A 15265-nucleotide genomic window follows, 5' to 3' on the forward strand; every position below is an offset into this window, starting at 1 on the left:
ACACAACCTGACTAATTGCGTGTGTGTGTGTGTGTGTGTGATTCATAACAAAGATAGTTCCTACACCACCTGACTAATTGCGTGTGTGTGTGTGTGTGTGTGTGTGTGTGTGTGTGTGTGTGCGTATATACAGAATGTGTGTGTGTGTGTGTGTGTGTGTGTGTGTGTGCGTATATACAGAATGTGTGTGTGTGTGTGTGTGTGTGTGTGTGTGTGTGTGTGTGTGTGCGTATATAAAGTATGTGTTCCTTGTGTGTGTGTGTGTGTGTGTGTGTGTGTGTGTGTGTGTGTGTGTGCGCGTATATAAAGTATGTGTTCCTTGTGTGTGTGTGTGTGTGTGTGTGTGTGTGTGTGTGTGTGTGTGTGTGTGTGTGTGTGTGTGTGAGTGTGTGTGATTCATAACAAAGATAGGTCCTACACAACCTGACTAATTGTGTGTGTGTGTGTGTGTGTGTGTGTTATCTATCTAATCAGTTTGGATGGTCTTGTTAGTTCATATCTGAGAGAGAGAGAGAGAGAGAGAGAGAGAGAGAGAGAGAGAGAGAGAGAGAGAGCAGAATACCACTGCGGCAAGCACATTCACACAAAAATACATAAATAACATACACCAGAATGAATCGCCAAGAAAAATATACTGAGGAATTTCCTATATCACCTACAATACGCTTATGATCATATTTTCTCGTTAATCAAGGAAGCTCCCTAACACCTCCTCCTAAGCGATTTATTTTTGGACATGGCTGGTCAATATCCTTCCGTACGTTATTTATGCAGAGTATGGCGATATTGCAAGGATTTATGTAACACAAGAGAGGACAGTAAGATGTAATAAACAAAATAAATTGCTTAGGAAAATGTGTTGGGAGCTTTATGCAGAGTATGGTGATATTGGAAGGATTTATGTAACACAGGAAAGGACAGCTCGGTGTAATAAAATAAAATAAATCGCTAACGAAAGTACGTTAGGAAAGATTTATGTAACGGCAAGGTGTAATAAGTTAAATAAATCGCTTGGGAGAAGAAGTTAGGAAGGACTGATCCCACACAGAAGAGGAAAGTAGGGTGCAATAAAATACTTAGCTAAATCACTTACGAAAATGTGTTAGGGAGGATTTATGTAACAGAAGAGGACAGCAGGGTGTAATATGTTCAATAAATCGCTTAGGAAAACATGATAAGGAGGATTGACGTAACAAAGAATAAGGTGCACTAAACAAAATCGCTTAGGAAAAGGTGTTAGGGAGCTTCCACAACCCCTTCACTACGAGAGGCTTTTCTTAACTTCAGGAAAATCATCTGAAATAGGAACTAGTGAATAGCGAGATACTGAAGGAGTTTGATGTATGCATGTGTGCTGGTGACTCAGACTACGTAATGCATTCCCTGTGTGTGTGTGTGTGTGTGTGTGTGTGTGTGTGTGTGTGTGTGTGTGTGTTTTGGACAGGTGTTGTAGACATGAGTCACTGTGTGTGTGTGTGTGTGTGTGTGTGTGTGTGTGTGTGTGTGTGTGTGTGTGTGTAATTATATACACCGTTATATACGGGTAACAGGTGAATTTCTGTGTGTATGAGTACGGTATACACAGGGGTAGGCGTGTGTGTGTGTGTGTGTGTGTGTGTCTGTGTGTGCGTATTTGGTATGTATACCGGTCACATTTAGGTAATTTATGTATGTGAAGCTTGTGCACATCATTATATACAGGTAATGTAGGTTAGTGTGTGTGTGTGTGTGTGTGTGTGTGTGTGTGTGTGTGTGTGTGTGTGTGTGTACGTAACAACACCTGCTAGCACAAGGCCACACCAGTGTTGTTATCTAGATTCTTGTCCATGTGGGTTACTGTGTGTGTGTGTGTGTGTGTGTGTGTGTGTAAGTGTATATGTATGTACTGGCATGCTTCTATGTACACTTACAATTAACAGTATGTGTGTGTGTGTGTGTGTGTGTGTGTGATAAGAGGGTATGTGTACCTAAGTGCATATGTATGTACTGGTATGCTTCTATGTAAACTTACAATTAACAATACTTTGCAATGCTCATCCCCCGTGTGTGTGTGTGTGTGTGTGTGTGTGTGTGTGTGTGTGTGTGTGTGTGTGTGTGTGTGTGTGTGTGTGTGTGTGTGTGTGTGTGTGGCCAATTAGTCCAATTTTGCAGTGTAATCACGGTATTTTGCAATCAATATTATCATACCAATCCAAGACATACTCAAATTAACCACTAGGCACTTATCATTCCAATTAGGTGACTTTCGAGAGAGAGAGAGAGAGAGAGAGAAATAATAAACTGCACATGCTTATCACCGCCATAGAGCAGGAAGGTAAACACATCCACGGTCTTATAGAAGCGATAGCAACCACACTGATAACGATATTGACTCACAGCTAACGTATTATCCCTTACACCATTGCTCCATAAAAAAACGTAATACCTGGGCCTGTATTGTGTAAGTCCCTAAATCCTCTTCCTTAGCGATTTATTCTTGGATATGGGTGTACGATATTAACTCACAAGTAACGTATTATCCCTTACACCATTGCTCCATAAAACAACGTAATACCTGGGCCTGTATTCTCATTGCGTAAGTCCCTAAATCCTCTTCCTTAGCGATTTATTCTTGGATATGGGTGTACGATATTAACTCACATGTAACGTATTATCCCCTCCACCACAACCTGATAAAACAACGTAACACCTGGGCCAATATTTTCAGCAGGTAAGCCCCTAACACCTCTTCCTTAGCGATTTATTCTTGGATATGGGTTTAGTACCTTTTTGTACTTTACGCAGTTTGGTGACACTGGAAGAATTTACATAACACAGAATAGGTCAGTAAGGTACCGGGTATGATAAATAAAACAAATCGCTTAGGAAAAGGTGTTAGGGAGCTTCCGCTGTGAGAATATGGGCCTTGGTCTTATCTCAGCGCAATAACACAGCCTTCCACAGCACTGTACAGCTTCCCTTACTACAATTACCACTATGACTAGGCACTATGTGTTATTACCGTACAGGTGGGTAGGGTAAGGGAACCATTGTGTAAGCAGGTGTATAATGCGTAGGAGTTACATTTACAACGGCAGGAGGAAGAATACACACACACACACACACACACACACAAGCTCAGTCAGTACGTTCCTCATTGTTCTATCATCCCCTCCCCCCCTCCCCCTTTTCTCTCTCGTGGTGTAGCAGGCAGAATAGTATCCTTTGTCTAAATAAAACACACACACACACACACACACACACCACACACACACACACAGCTCAGTCAGTACATTCCTCATCGTTCTATCATCTAATCCCCTCCCCTTTTCTCTCTCACCAGGGCCATACGGAGCTTGGGCTATGTTACTCAGTCTATCTATCTACCTGTCTATTGCCAGACGCCTTAATCCCATAAGGGGTGGCCATAAACAAATCGCCTCCATGTCGCTCTCTCCCCCACCATTTCATTGTCCTGCTCCCAGCTCACACACCCCTCTCTCATATACCTAACCACTCCATCCCTCCATCTCATCCCTGGCCTCCCTTTCCTTCTGCCCCCCCCCTCCCTCCACCTCATACACTCTCCCAATCAGTCTCTCACTCTCCATCCTCAGTCATGACATGTAGGCTAATGCGGGGGTAATCATCCTGGCTGCCCCTGAGTGGTGTTATGGGACCACTAGACCCCACCCACCCCTCACATGGACACCCTTATGGTCCCTATCAGGTTGAACTGCCTTACCCCACTAAACCACCTGGCATCCATTTAGTTATACCTCATGGTTACCATCCAGTGTAGTCAAAGGTTTTTTGCATTACAGAAAACCATTTGCCTTGTCAGGGTGCTGTAGTCACCTGATGGCTGCACTACATACAGTGAGTGGATGGTGCATGCCCCCACCAATGACAAAAATGTCTATGTTTTTGAAATTCTTAAAATAAATACATTTCAGTGATGATTAAAAAACAATCCAATTTGCACAATCTCTGTTGCAGAATTGTTACATAATTTCATTACAGGTTGATAAGAAGTACTTGAATCTACTGTATACTATGAAAACTGGTAACTAACTGTGTATGGTACCTACACTGTACTGAGAGGAGGGGGACTTACAACTGGGACTGAAATGGAATACGGAAATGAAAGATGTCAAGCACAGCCAACAGGAATAGAACCAGACTACAAGGATAATTATGATTTTTCTGATGCCATTACAGTATTTTTACTTTTCTGCCTCCACCTTTCTCCTCTCTAATGCCAGAAAATGACTGGGTTTTGATGGAATTAGCCATGCAGTGATTCTCTAACTTTTTGGCCTGTGACCCACCAAAAGTGTTCATAGAGACACAACCTCCCACCCCTCCCCTGATATTATTCACACACACACACACACACACACACAAACACAGAGCAAATTAGCAAATATTACTGCAGATTCATGTTCCTTGCTTTAGTGTGATGCTGCATGCAGGTGCCAGTTTTAGTCAGATCAATACCAACATACCATAACATCAGATACATTTCAGGCCCGAGATACTGACAACATTAAATGATTTTAAGCAAAATTCAAAATTATTCCAACACTGAGAAACGTATAATACTGGTATAAGATTTTTCTGTCAGCTAGCTATGCAGCACTAAGTCTAACAGCCTGGCTATGTATACCAAACGAGCTTAGCAAAAAAAAAAAAAAAAAAAAAAAAAAAAAGATACTGTACTGAGAGTGTGATATGATGATGACAATGAGATGCTGGGGAATAGGCATGGGGAATAAACCTGAGGGGCATGACTCTTAAAAACTATAAATCATGCCACTCAACTTAAGACATTATATCTGTAATAACAGTGTGTGTCTACAGTAGGCCTCGTTATGACCCTAAGTGAGAGTGACCAGTTGCTCATTCCTGACTGGTACTGTGTGAGCAATAAACCCCAACCACCTTTCATACTTAGCCCAAACTCTTACAGGCCACATTCAGTTTGAGCATCATTTAGCATCTTAATAACTGTACAAAGACAATGGGGCTGATGTATAGTACTACCAAACATCAGTACACGGCACACAGGTCCAACCCTTGATCTCCTAAACTGCTGGTACGATACATACTGGTACTGTACTAAATGAATTAAATGGTAAGATATACATTGGTACTGTACTAGAAGAACTAAACGTCATCTTATACGCATTCCCCCCAACACTACCCATCTGATGTGGCAGTGTTCAGTTCTCGTAACCCCTTCAGCCAGCCAAAGAATGTCATATGTTTCTTATTCTTGCCGCCACCAGATGGTTTCACTCACGGTATTTGGCTCAGCAGAGACTTTGCAAACTGGTGGGCTTCGACATGGCCTTCATTAACTCTTCACTGCAACAGATCTTTTATACCGCGTACCTACTTTTAGAACAACTGATTGGTGGTACTCTGCAAGAATAAGTACAGTATTACGGTCCGTATTACCGGTAATAAATAACATCAACATACTAAAAAGAGATTGAGAATTAAGTACAGTACTGGTCTATCTATCTATCTGTTGCCTGACGTCCTAATCCCACAAAGGGTGGCCACAGACAAAACGCCTCCAAGTTGCTCTGTCACCCACCACTTGACTGCCCTCCACCCAGCTCACTCCCCCCTCCTGCAAATACTGGTAATACCTTAAATGGCTTCTTCACACTGAAAAGGTTAGCACAGGATGGGTCACTTCTGCAAGCGAGTGGCAATTTGACATCACTCACAAGCCACTGTACTGAACACTTCGTATCTATGGTGTAAGATGGATGGAGGGCTGGGAAGTTAACCTGAGAAATGTGACATGCCTACTATGGTAACTCATTCCAAGGAGGACTGCAACGTGCATTTTAAGATGATGGGCTGAAAGCTGAATTTGAAACTGTTTTTATGGTAATTTCTGCTAAATTAAAGTAGCGGCCTCTGGTCCCTTCTTCCTTGCATTAAAAAAGAGAGAGAGAAAAAAAAAAATGGTTAGCTTAGCCTGAAAATCTGCATATACTGTATACCCATATTTCTGCAGACTCTATTCCATTTCATACCCATAAAACTATGATGAAATAATACCAAATATATATAAGGCACATTTTTTCCTGAAAAATGAGTAACTTATGGAAGCTGGTGCAGCTAACTAAAGGCACAGACTGACCTACAAAATGATACACACCCGGTATATAGCTACGTCAACACATGCTCTGTAAGCCATAATGACCAAAAAATCGGTTTGAGAACTAAAAAACAGCCCCGTTTTTGCTTCCTCCTTCACAAAACAATACACAGGGTAGCTACAGTACACTTCAACACATAACAGTCCCACATATGTAACTTAAATATGGCAATCCAGCACAATCTTACATAATTCTACATGGGACATATTACTTCACCACCAATCCATAAGCCAGTCTGATATCTAAAGCCTCTAAGACTTATGACCTTGTGAGCCATTACTGGACAGGCCATGTACCAGCATTACTAGGCATAGCTAAGTGAAGAAATAGGTAGTATAAACTTATAATTTATTGGCTTCACTCTGTAAACAAAGTAACAGCAGAAAGCTGACCAATAATAATATATAAAATGCTAATATCTTCCACACATACAAGAAAATCCCATTTTATATAATTCAAGGTCCAGCACCAACACAGTAGGCTACACTATGGTAGTCATTCTTTCATTTTTTGTTTTGTTTTTAAAGGCTGAAACAGGCTTGCATGCATCAGAGTTGGTCACCTCATGGCAGCTCTCAATGCTGCTCGATCTCTGGCAGCTTTCCCATTCAGGTCACACTCAATGACCTTGTCCCAGGTCTCTTTACCTCTCACAACCCTACCCCCAACATTAACACTTTTCACTTTCTGCACCCAATTATCATCTCCCATCCTCTCCACATGCCCTAACCATCTCAATCTACCTCTCCTCATCACAACACCAATACACTCCAGTCCCATCCTACCTCTCAACTCTTCCACTGTAATCCTTGCCACCTCAGGCCTCACATTCAAGGACACACTGCACATCCATTAAATCAAAGTCATTTTTGTGCCTTTGCACCTATGAACATCTTCCTCCTTTACTGCCCAGGTCTCACTACCATACAGCATTACATTCCTAACACATGCAACATACATACAGAGATACCTTGGCATGGAGGGACAGCCCTCTCAATGTCAGGAGAGGCAACAGCTCCCTGAACTTCTTCCAAACACTCCTCACTCTAGCCACAGAGCTAGCTCCAGCCCCACCTCCAGCACATAACACATCTTCCAAATAACAAAACTCTTCCACACACGAGACTCACCGGCATGACCAATCTTTTCATGCCTGACAATCTCCACCTGCTCTCAACGACACACCACACACATGAAATCATCATTATCTTGCAGTCTACCTCTAATACCACTACATCTCTTATGCACCCACTTATCACAAACACTGCACAAAATGGAATTACTTCCCATGCCCTTGTGGCAAACTGCACATGGCCATTCTCCCTCTTCTTTGACAATTCCACCCCCAGCCCTAGATACCATCACTTTTGTTTTATCTGCATTTACTCTTAAGCCCTTGTGCCTCATATCATCTCTCCACTTCCTAAATCTTTCCTCCACCTCCCTTTCATTCTTTGCAATCAAAACCAAATCATCAGCATACAACATCCCCCATGGAAGTCCATTTCTGAAGTCACGTGAGAGGGCTTCAAGGACCATGATAAACAACAAGGCACTCAAGACTGACCCCTGATGCACACTAACATTCATGGAAAACTCATCACTCAGATCTCCATTCACCCTTAGGCTGTCTGGGTAAGGAAAAATAACTGAAAGAGAATGTTATGGAGACTGAAGTATGGTACCTGAAGCCTAACTACCCTCTGCCATTCTGTATTCTCCATCGTAAAAATTTCCTTCCTACTCACCTGACCTACAAAAATTAAGGTACAAGGGCATGCATGGACACAGTTTTACTCCATCATATTCTACTCCTTTACTGCCAGGTCACAATGTGCAAAAAAAACCTCAATCACCATGGAAGAGGTGTTAGAAAGAATATACCGTAACCTCAACTGTGTGGGCTACCATTCCCTGTCCGCAATAACCAATCTTTCTATTTGCCGTAACCTAAGCCTGACAGTCATCCTCTCTGCTGTCACCCAATAGTATAACTCTTCAGCACCAAACATCCCTTTCCTTTCTCTCTGCCATCACAATCATGCCACTCCTTTCACCCACATCAAACATCCTTATCTTTCCTCTCTCTTTTAATATATACGGTACTGCCACTCTTTTCACCACATCACACATCCTCATTCTTCCTCTCTGCTGTCACACAATCATGCCACTCCTTTCACTCACACCAAACATCCCTATCTTTCCTCTCTCTTGTTATCTACTATACACTGCCACTTTTCACCACATCAAACATCATCATTCTTCCTCTCTGTTGTCACCCAATATTCCAGCTCTTTCTCGCCCACATCAAACAATCATCCTTTTTATTGTCTTTCTCTTATGCTTTCACCCAATCCTAAATATCTCTCCACCCACAACATGCAATCTTCTAAATTGATATAACCTGATACTCCAACTTTCCCCCACCCACACCAATCTTCCGTCCTACACCAGTAACCACACACTTCCTGACTACCCTGCTACACTCACTTTAGCTTGGGTTAAAATTGCCATCTCTCCATCTTGAAGGCTGAATTGTAAAAGCGAAGTAATATAGTACTAGAATACACTATGGTACTAATTACAAGCAAGTGCTATGAGAGAGGGGGGTGTGAGCTGAGAGCAGGGCAGTGAAATGCTGGGGGACAGGGCGACATGGAGGCGATTTGTCTGTGGCCAACCCTTACGGGATTAAGGCATCTGGCAATAGTTAGACAGATAGATAGATAGATAGCTATGGAAAAGATGTAAAGCTATAGTTCTGTCTTCTTCTGCCACTGAGTTATGTGACTTATGGTCCGATAGGGTGAAAATCTGGGCAATGTTAAGGTGAAAGAACTACAGTACACAGCATATATCAATTCCCTAAATAAGAGCAGTCTCCCCTATGCTGAATGAAATCCTCCGGTGGTAGTAAGAAATGAGAAAAATATATAAACCTACTGAAAGGGTTGTGAAAATATTAAAAACCACATCACATGCAGAGGTTTCCATTGAGCCGAATAAAATAATTTGATGACAGCAAAAACACAGGAGAGGAAACACCACACTTCTGAAAGTCAATGAAGGCTGTTTAAGACCCATCACTAAAGGAGCTCTGCCCTACACATCTGGTTGAACGAAGTGAATGCCATATGGCTACAAAATGTCACTTTACATACTGCATTTCAACAATCGCAGTATGTCTATCTATCTAGATAGATAGATAGACAGACATACTGCGATGGTTGAAATGCAGACAATATACTGTACGGTATTTAGGTGGCAGGTGGCGGTGACCATCACCCACTCACTTGATGTAGTGCTGCCTACTTCTTCCTTCACCTTTATCACTCTTTTACTGTATCTGCTCTCTCTCTTCCCATTTCTCCCATCTTTTCTGTCACTTTTTATGACTCTTCTTTCCTCTTCAGGTGGCTTTACACTGCATGACAAGCCAAATGGTTTCCTGTACGCCAGGACACCATTTACTGTGCTGGATGGTAACCATAATATATATAACCAACCCATATGTGCTCCCTACATGTCAGCAAGTGGGTCATCATAGGCATCTCTGACAAATTACCCTTGAGAAAGGATGGCTACCACATTAGCTACTGTCTATAGGATACCGTACACTGTCCTGAAACAATGATCTCTTTCTCTATTCCCACTCAACCTGCTATTTCGCTTTCTCCAGTACAGTGTATTGTGTAGTATAAGGCCTTCTATAGCTACTGTTTTTTGCTGTCATCATCATCATCCCACACCCCTCACCCAGGAGATGGTGTGAGACAGGATCAAGAAACAGAAAGGATAAAAGCATGCCTAGTGAAATGGACACAATCACTCAACCCTACATATTTCTACATCCATTTCACAAGCAAAACCATCTGCATATAAATAAGCTACATAGGCTACTGGTACATATTTGTTTTTCCCCACAGATGTGCTACACTAATCAGACTGAGCCACTTTCTGGAATACAAATCACTACAAATACTAGTATCAGTAAGGACACAAGTCAAGAGTGAGAGCAGTGGAAATGAGTTATTTAAGAGGAGCCTGTGGAGTCACGTGGAGAGACAGGCTGACGAATGAGGATATAAAGGAACGTTGTGGTGTGGATGTGGATGTGATAGGAAGCGTTGTGAGGAACACACTGAGGTGGTTTGGCCATGTGGAGAGAATGGAGGGTGAAAGACTGACAAAGAGAGTGTATGTGAGTGAGGTGGAGGGTGGAAGAGGGAGGGGGAGACCGAGGATGAGATGGAGGGATGGGGTGGAGAGGTATATGAGAGAGGGGGGTGTGAGTTGGGAGCAGGGCAGTGAAATGGCGGGGGACAGGGCGACCTGGAGGCGATTTGTTTGTGGCCACCCCAAACGGGATTGAGGCGTCAGGCAATAGATAGATAGATAGATAGTAAGAGACTAGGTTATGCCAGCTTCACTTGGGTATGCATAGGCTACGACAATATTAAAAACAAACAGAGTACGGCTACCGGTACGTTGACAACAAATGTTTGCTGGTGTGGGCGGGAGTTCTGCGTCAGTGTAACCCATACAAGTGACCCCACTTGACCCTGGCAGGTGTGGCCATGAATTTCTATGGGTTACGGTGATGCAGAGCCCTATCCACCCTTGCAAGTATTTAGTGTGGACACAGCCTAGGGCATTCCATAGCATCACTGAAGGCACCACACACAACCAACTCTCAGGTCTCCCAAAGAACACCCTTTCCATAAAATCAAATTCTCACTATTTCTAGCCCCAGCCTAAGATCAGTTTTGTGTGCTGTCGGTCAGTAGTACAATCCTCCACCACCCAACCATCTAGACACTACAGCAGTATATACAGTTTATTCCCCCAGCACACAGCCATACAGTAACACCAAGACTTCCAAACAAAGGGTTGTGCTGTATTCTCTTGACCTTGGATGACTCCTTGCACCTCTTAGCAAATTTATATATTTTTTTTACCACACAAAACCCTATAACAGGCTCTTGTATCATAGCTACGGTATGTCACTGCCAGTAATACAGTACTGGTGTTTATACAGTACAATATGCAAAGTCTACATAAGTAATTAGGCAAAAACATTTTTTTTTTATATATACAGAAGTATATACTGTGCATGTATACACACACACGGCATCTACTGTATAACATATCTTCCAAATCCAAAACTTCCAGAATTCTCAAAGACAACTACCATACCACACATAGGCCTCAGCATCCAGTATGGTATATTAATATGAATCTGATTCCATGATTACTGTTAATAAATTTAAAGATGTCAGAGCCTATAGAAAGCTGTGACCTCTTACTTCCAAATATTTTGTAACCATCATCATCATTCCTCAGGCCTCTCACTTTCTCCACTCAGACCTATTGGAATTCACTCAACTCCCCCCCCTCACACACACCAAACCATCCTACCTCATACACTCCACATTGATCTTAAGTCTTCCTCTCCCCACTACCCTCCCTCCACACCACCACCCTCTCCCTCTCTCCATCCTTCCTATCAACCCACACCATCCTCCCCCATACACTTCCTCTCCTCAACCCTCCCAAATATGCCTTCAAAACCCTACCAGACTCCCTCCCTCCAAACCATCCTCCTTCATTATTCCCACACTGATCTGGTCTCCCTTCACACACACCCTCCCCCTTAACACAGTTTGAAGTCACATTCTAAATAGCTTTGGCCTATAGCACCTATTTCTCAACCTTATTATTTTGTATATAACACCTCAATGTGGCCATGTGGTGAGTGGGGAATGAGAGACTGACTGGGAGAGTTTCAATAAAGTAGAGGGATGGGTGGAAAGGTGTGAGTAAGGAGGGGGTGTGAGGTGGCATGGAGGCACTTTGTTTGTGGCCACTCATTCAAGGATAAAGATGTTATTAATGCCAGCAGTCAGCATTACAACTATATAAACAACACACAAGTATGATAAGGTTAAGTATACTAAAAAATAAGAAGCATTACAAAGCAGCCTACACAACCCTATGTACAATTAAAGTCAAATAATATACAAGACTCTTAATATAAAATACGTTAAATAAATCGCCCAAGAAATTACGTTACGAAATCTCCAGTTACTAAGGCCTACATGTCTCTCAGTCTCTCGAACACACGACCACCCCTCCAAGCCAGCCTCCACCATAGATCGATCTGTCTTCCTCTCCCCACTCCCCCTCTCGCTATCTCGTTCTGGTCCGGCGGTCGCAGAGAAATGAATGGAACGCGAAAAATTACCCCATAAAAAAGCTACAGACACACACTGGCCATGCCTCCTTTTAGAAAGTGAAATTTTACGTTGAATACAAAATGAGGTACTCTTGCAATCCATTCCTTTTTCTATTCACAATATCCTCTGTTTTTACACCACAGCGAGAATATTAATGCAGGGTGAAAATACAGGTGTGATTCGAACGTTGCTGAGGGTCTGGGAAACTGATAGGGAAAAAAATAAAATTAAAACGTTTGCTACTCACCTCACAGCCACTCTCACACTAGATTCGTCACCCATTTTGGCGATAATGGCTCCTCCGGCTTGAATACACCGAATATATTAGCCCCTTGGTCACCACACTATGTACAAAATACCCAAACGTGTTTCTAAAGCATTGGGAATAAATCTGCAGGGCTCACAAAGGCGACATAGCAGAGCACGGCGACGTGCACCCACCCATTGCCACTGCCAACAGCTGACTGAAGGTGGTTGTTATTGTGATGCAGTGGTTGGGTTTATGATCTCTCCGTCGCTTGTGATATATCGGTAAATACGCTTCATTTCACTGCTGTGGCACACTAACTTAATTACAGTAAACTCATAGTAGACTGATTTCATTTGTCATTGTTTAATATGAGCTATATATATGTAGTCTCAAAAGTTTATGTGAAAGAGGAGCGATACCGAAATATTTAGGATAACAAAATGGCAAACACCTACAGATCACAATGCCAATCAACCACTGCCATTACTTCTTTTACCATTATTAATATTTCGTAGACATGTCTATAACCCAACATATAAAAATAAAGAGGTGTGCAAATTGTTGCTCTCAATACGTTCAGGCCATCAAACTGACGAACTTTTAAGCTGTTCACAAAAACAATTGCCACTAAAACACGCCTCTGGCATCGAAGCATTTAAATGTACTGATGCCACATGATCATTCTCAGCTCAACAAAATTACCAAAAACACATTGTCTTGTTCCCCGTAACTCGACAGATGACATATATCCAAGAGAGAAAAGACCACATTGATAAATACAAAAGACAATATGTTTCATATAAAGGATATCTTTAAAAATAGCTTGGCACCAAGATTTTAAATGCGACTATGCCAGCAGAAGAGACTCCATTAGTAATAATTTTCACAAAAACTTTCAGGGCAATTTTCACTCCACAGTCCACCACATCTAGTACTTACTCGTTATTACTCCAGAAAGCAGCTTCATCATGAAGCTAAGGAGGGGAGAGGAGCGAAAATAAACAGCAAGATTAAAAATATATCTGAAACCCACATGATAATTTCTCAACGATGGCTGAAGCGGGATATTTGAATGATGACGCATGCATGAGCTTTCGACAGCGATGCGTTGAACTGTCATATATGACTCATAGCTGGATAATTTAAAACCTTGTTAACCTTACGTATTTTAAATGACGTATTTGAGATTGTTTAAATATTTGGCTTCATGCTATGAACTCTTACGTATTTTAAATGCTATTCTTGCTACCTATATCATATTTTATTCAGCTTGAACGTGTATTACTGAAAGGGTTAATCAAGGTAAAATATAACTCCAGTTCGAAGTGTAATTAGAGCTAAATAAAATCGTCACTTTATCGATGTGAAGTGACTAACGCCGATTTTATGGGGGTGGATGGGATGTTCTGAAATTTCTGATCAGCTGAAGCCCCTCAGTGTAAAAAATATGTAGCCTATGGGGAAAAGTTATGTAACATAGATAATAGTACACTGGTAACACTGGGATCGTCCCAGCCACACAAAAAATGTAATATATGGAACTCCACTTTTGTGCTTAGCTATTGGATTCATAGGTACCGGTAACCTGACTACTAACTTTCTAGCCATAACTATTATTTTTATTTCTACAGGAGGAACAAGGAAACCACAGCAGCAGCAGTGGTAGTAGTAGTGATAATGGTAGTAGTACTGTAGCAGCAGTACTGTAGCAGCAGTAGCAGTAGTTACCTCAAGCTCATCCGCATGTAGAACCAACTGACTACAGGCTGAAAGTGCCCTCTCCTGCAGCCCACCATCCTCCTTTCAAGGAGATAGGAGTGGGAGTTGGGGGATGTTTATAAAAAAAAAGGCCAGCTCCACTGTTGTTATATCACTCGCACCACATAGAGTCGTCTCTTTCCAGTACCCAGACCAAGGAAAGTAGTCGTTGACCCAAATGAACCAGGGCTACAACTACTACTATTACCACTTCCTGTAAATAAAAATCTGTACTGCAAGGAACAGTCAACAGGTGATTCACAAACATGTAATCAGTTCTTCCTCGTAACACTGATGTGATATGTAGGAAGAACAATAGCCTTGTTATGGTTTTCTCCCATCCTTCTCCTTTCTGCAAAACCATAAATATTTTAATGTACAATTTTTCTCTTGTAACTAATACAGAATATATTTCTGTAGGTAGAACAAGACATGGAAATATTCTTAACTTTCCTTTCCATGCACTTCTTGTAGACTTTACATGGTATGGAAGCAGTGAGTGGAACTGCACACTATTGAAAGAGAAGGAAGAGGAAAAGCAGTGTTTTGGGAGTGAGAGAAGTGTGCATGGATACGACAGTCTGGAGGCAATTGTATCAAGGACAACACTAGTTTGGAGGTTCCCTGCAGAAAGCAAGGTATCAAAAATAATGATGATGACATGATGACAAATCTTGGAAAGGAATTGACTGTAAAGCTGCATAGGAATCCTTGAGGTCCCATGTACAGTATTATATATCTTTTAAAATGAAAGGAAGAAGGAACCAAAGACCAGAAGCCTGCAAGATTGTTCCAAGAAAAAATAAAAACAAAATAAGTGCCAAATTTAAGATCTGTTCAGTTTGAGGTGCCTGGACACA

At 41.9% G+C, this 15265-nt stretch overlaps 1 protein-coding gene across 1 annotated transcript in view; it reads right to left on the reverse strand.

The window, feature by feature from the left end:
* Positions 1 to 15265, reverse strand: part of Klp31E (kinesin-like protein 31E) — a 154546-nt gene that overhangs the window by 132510 nt on the left and 6771 nt on the right. The window contains exon 3 of the mRNA XM_080265388.1: positions 12645 to 12702. Within this exon, the coding sequence (XP_080121514.1) occupies positions 12645 to 12702 (58 nt within the window). The remainder of the gene's footprint in view (positions 1 to 12644; positions 12703 to 15265) is intronic.

This window comes from Coenobita brevimanus, chromosome 15, assembly GCF_032717465.1.
Source record: "Coenobita brevimanus isolate Jiangsu-jjx chromosome 15, ASM3271746v2, whole genome shotgun sequence".
Lineage (NCBI taxonomy): Eukaryota > Metazoa > Arthropoda > Malacostraca > Decapoda > Coenobitidae > Coenobita > Coenobita brevimanus.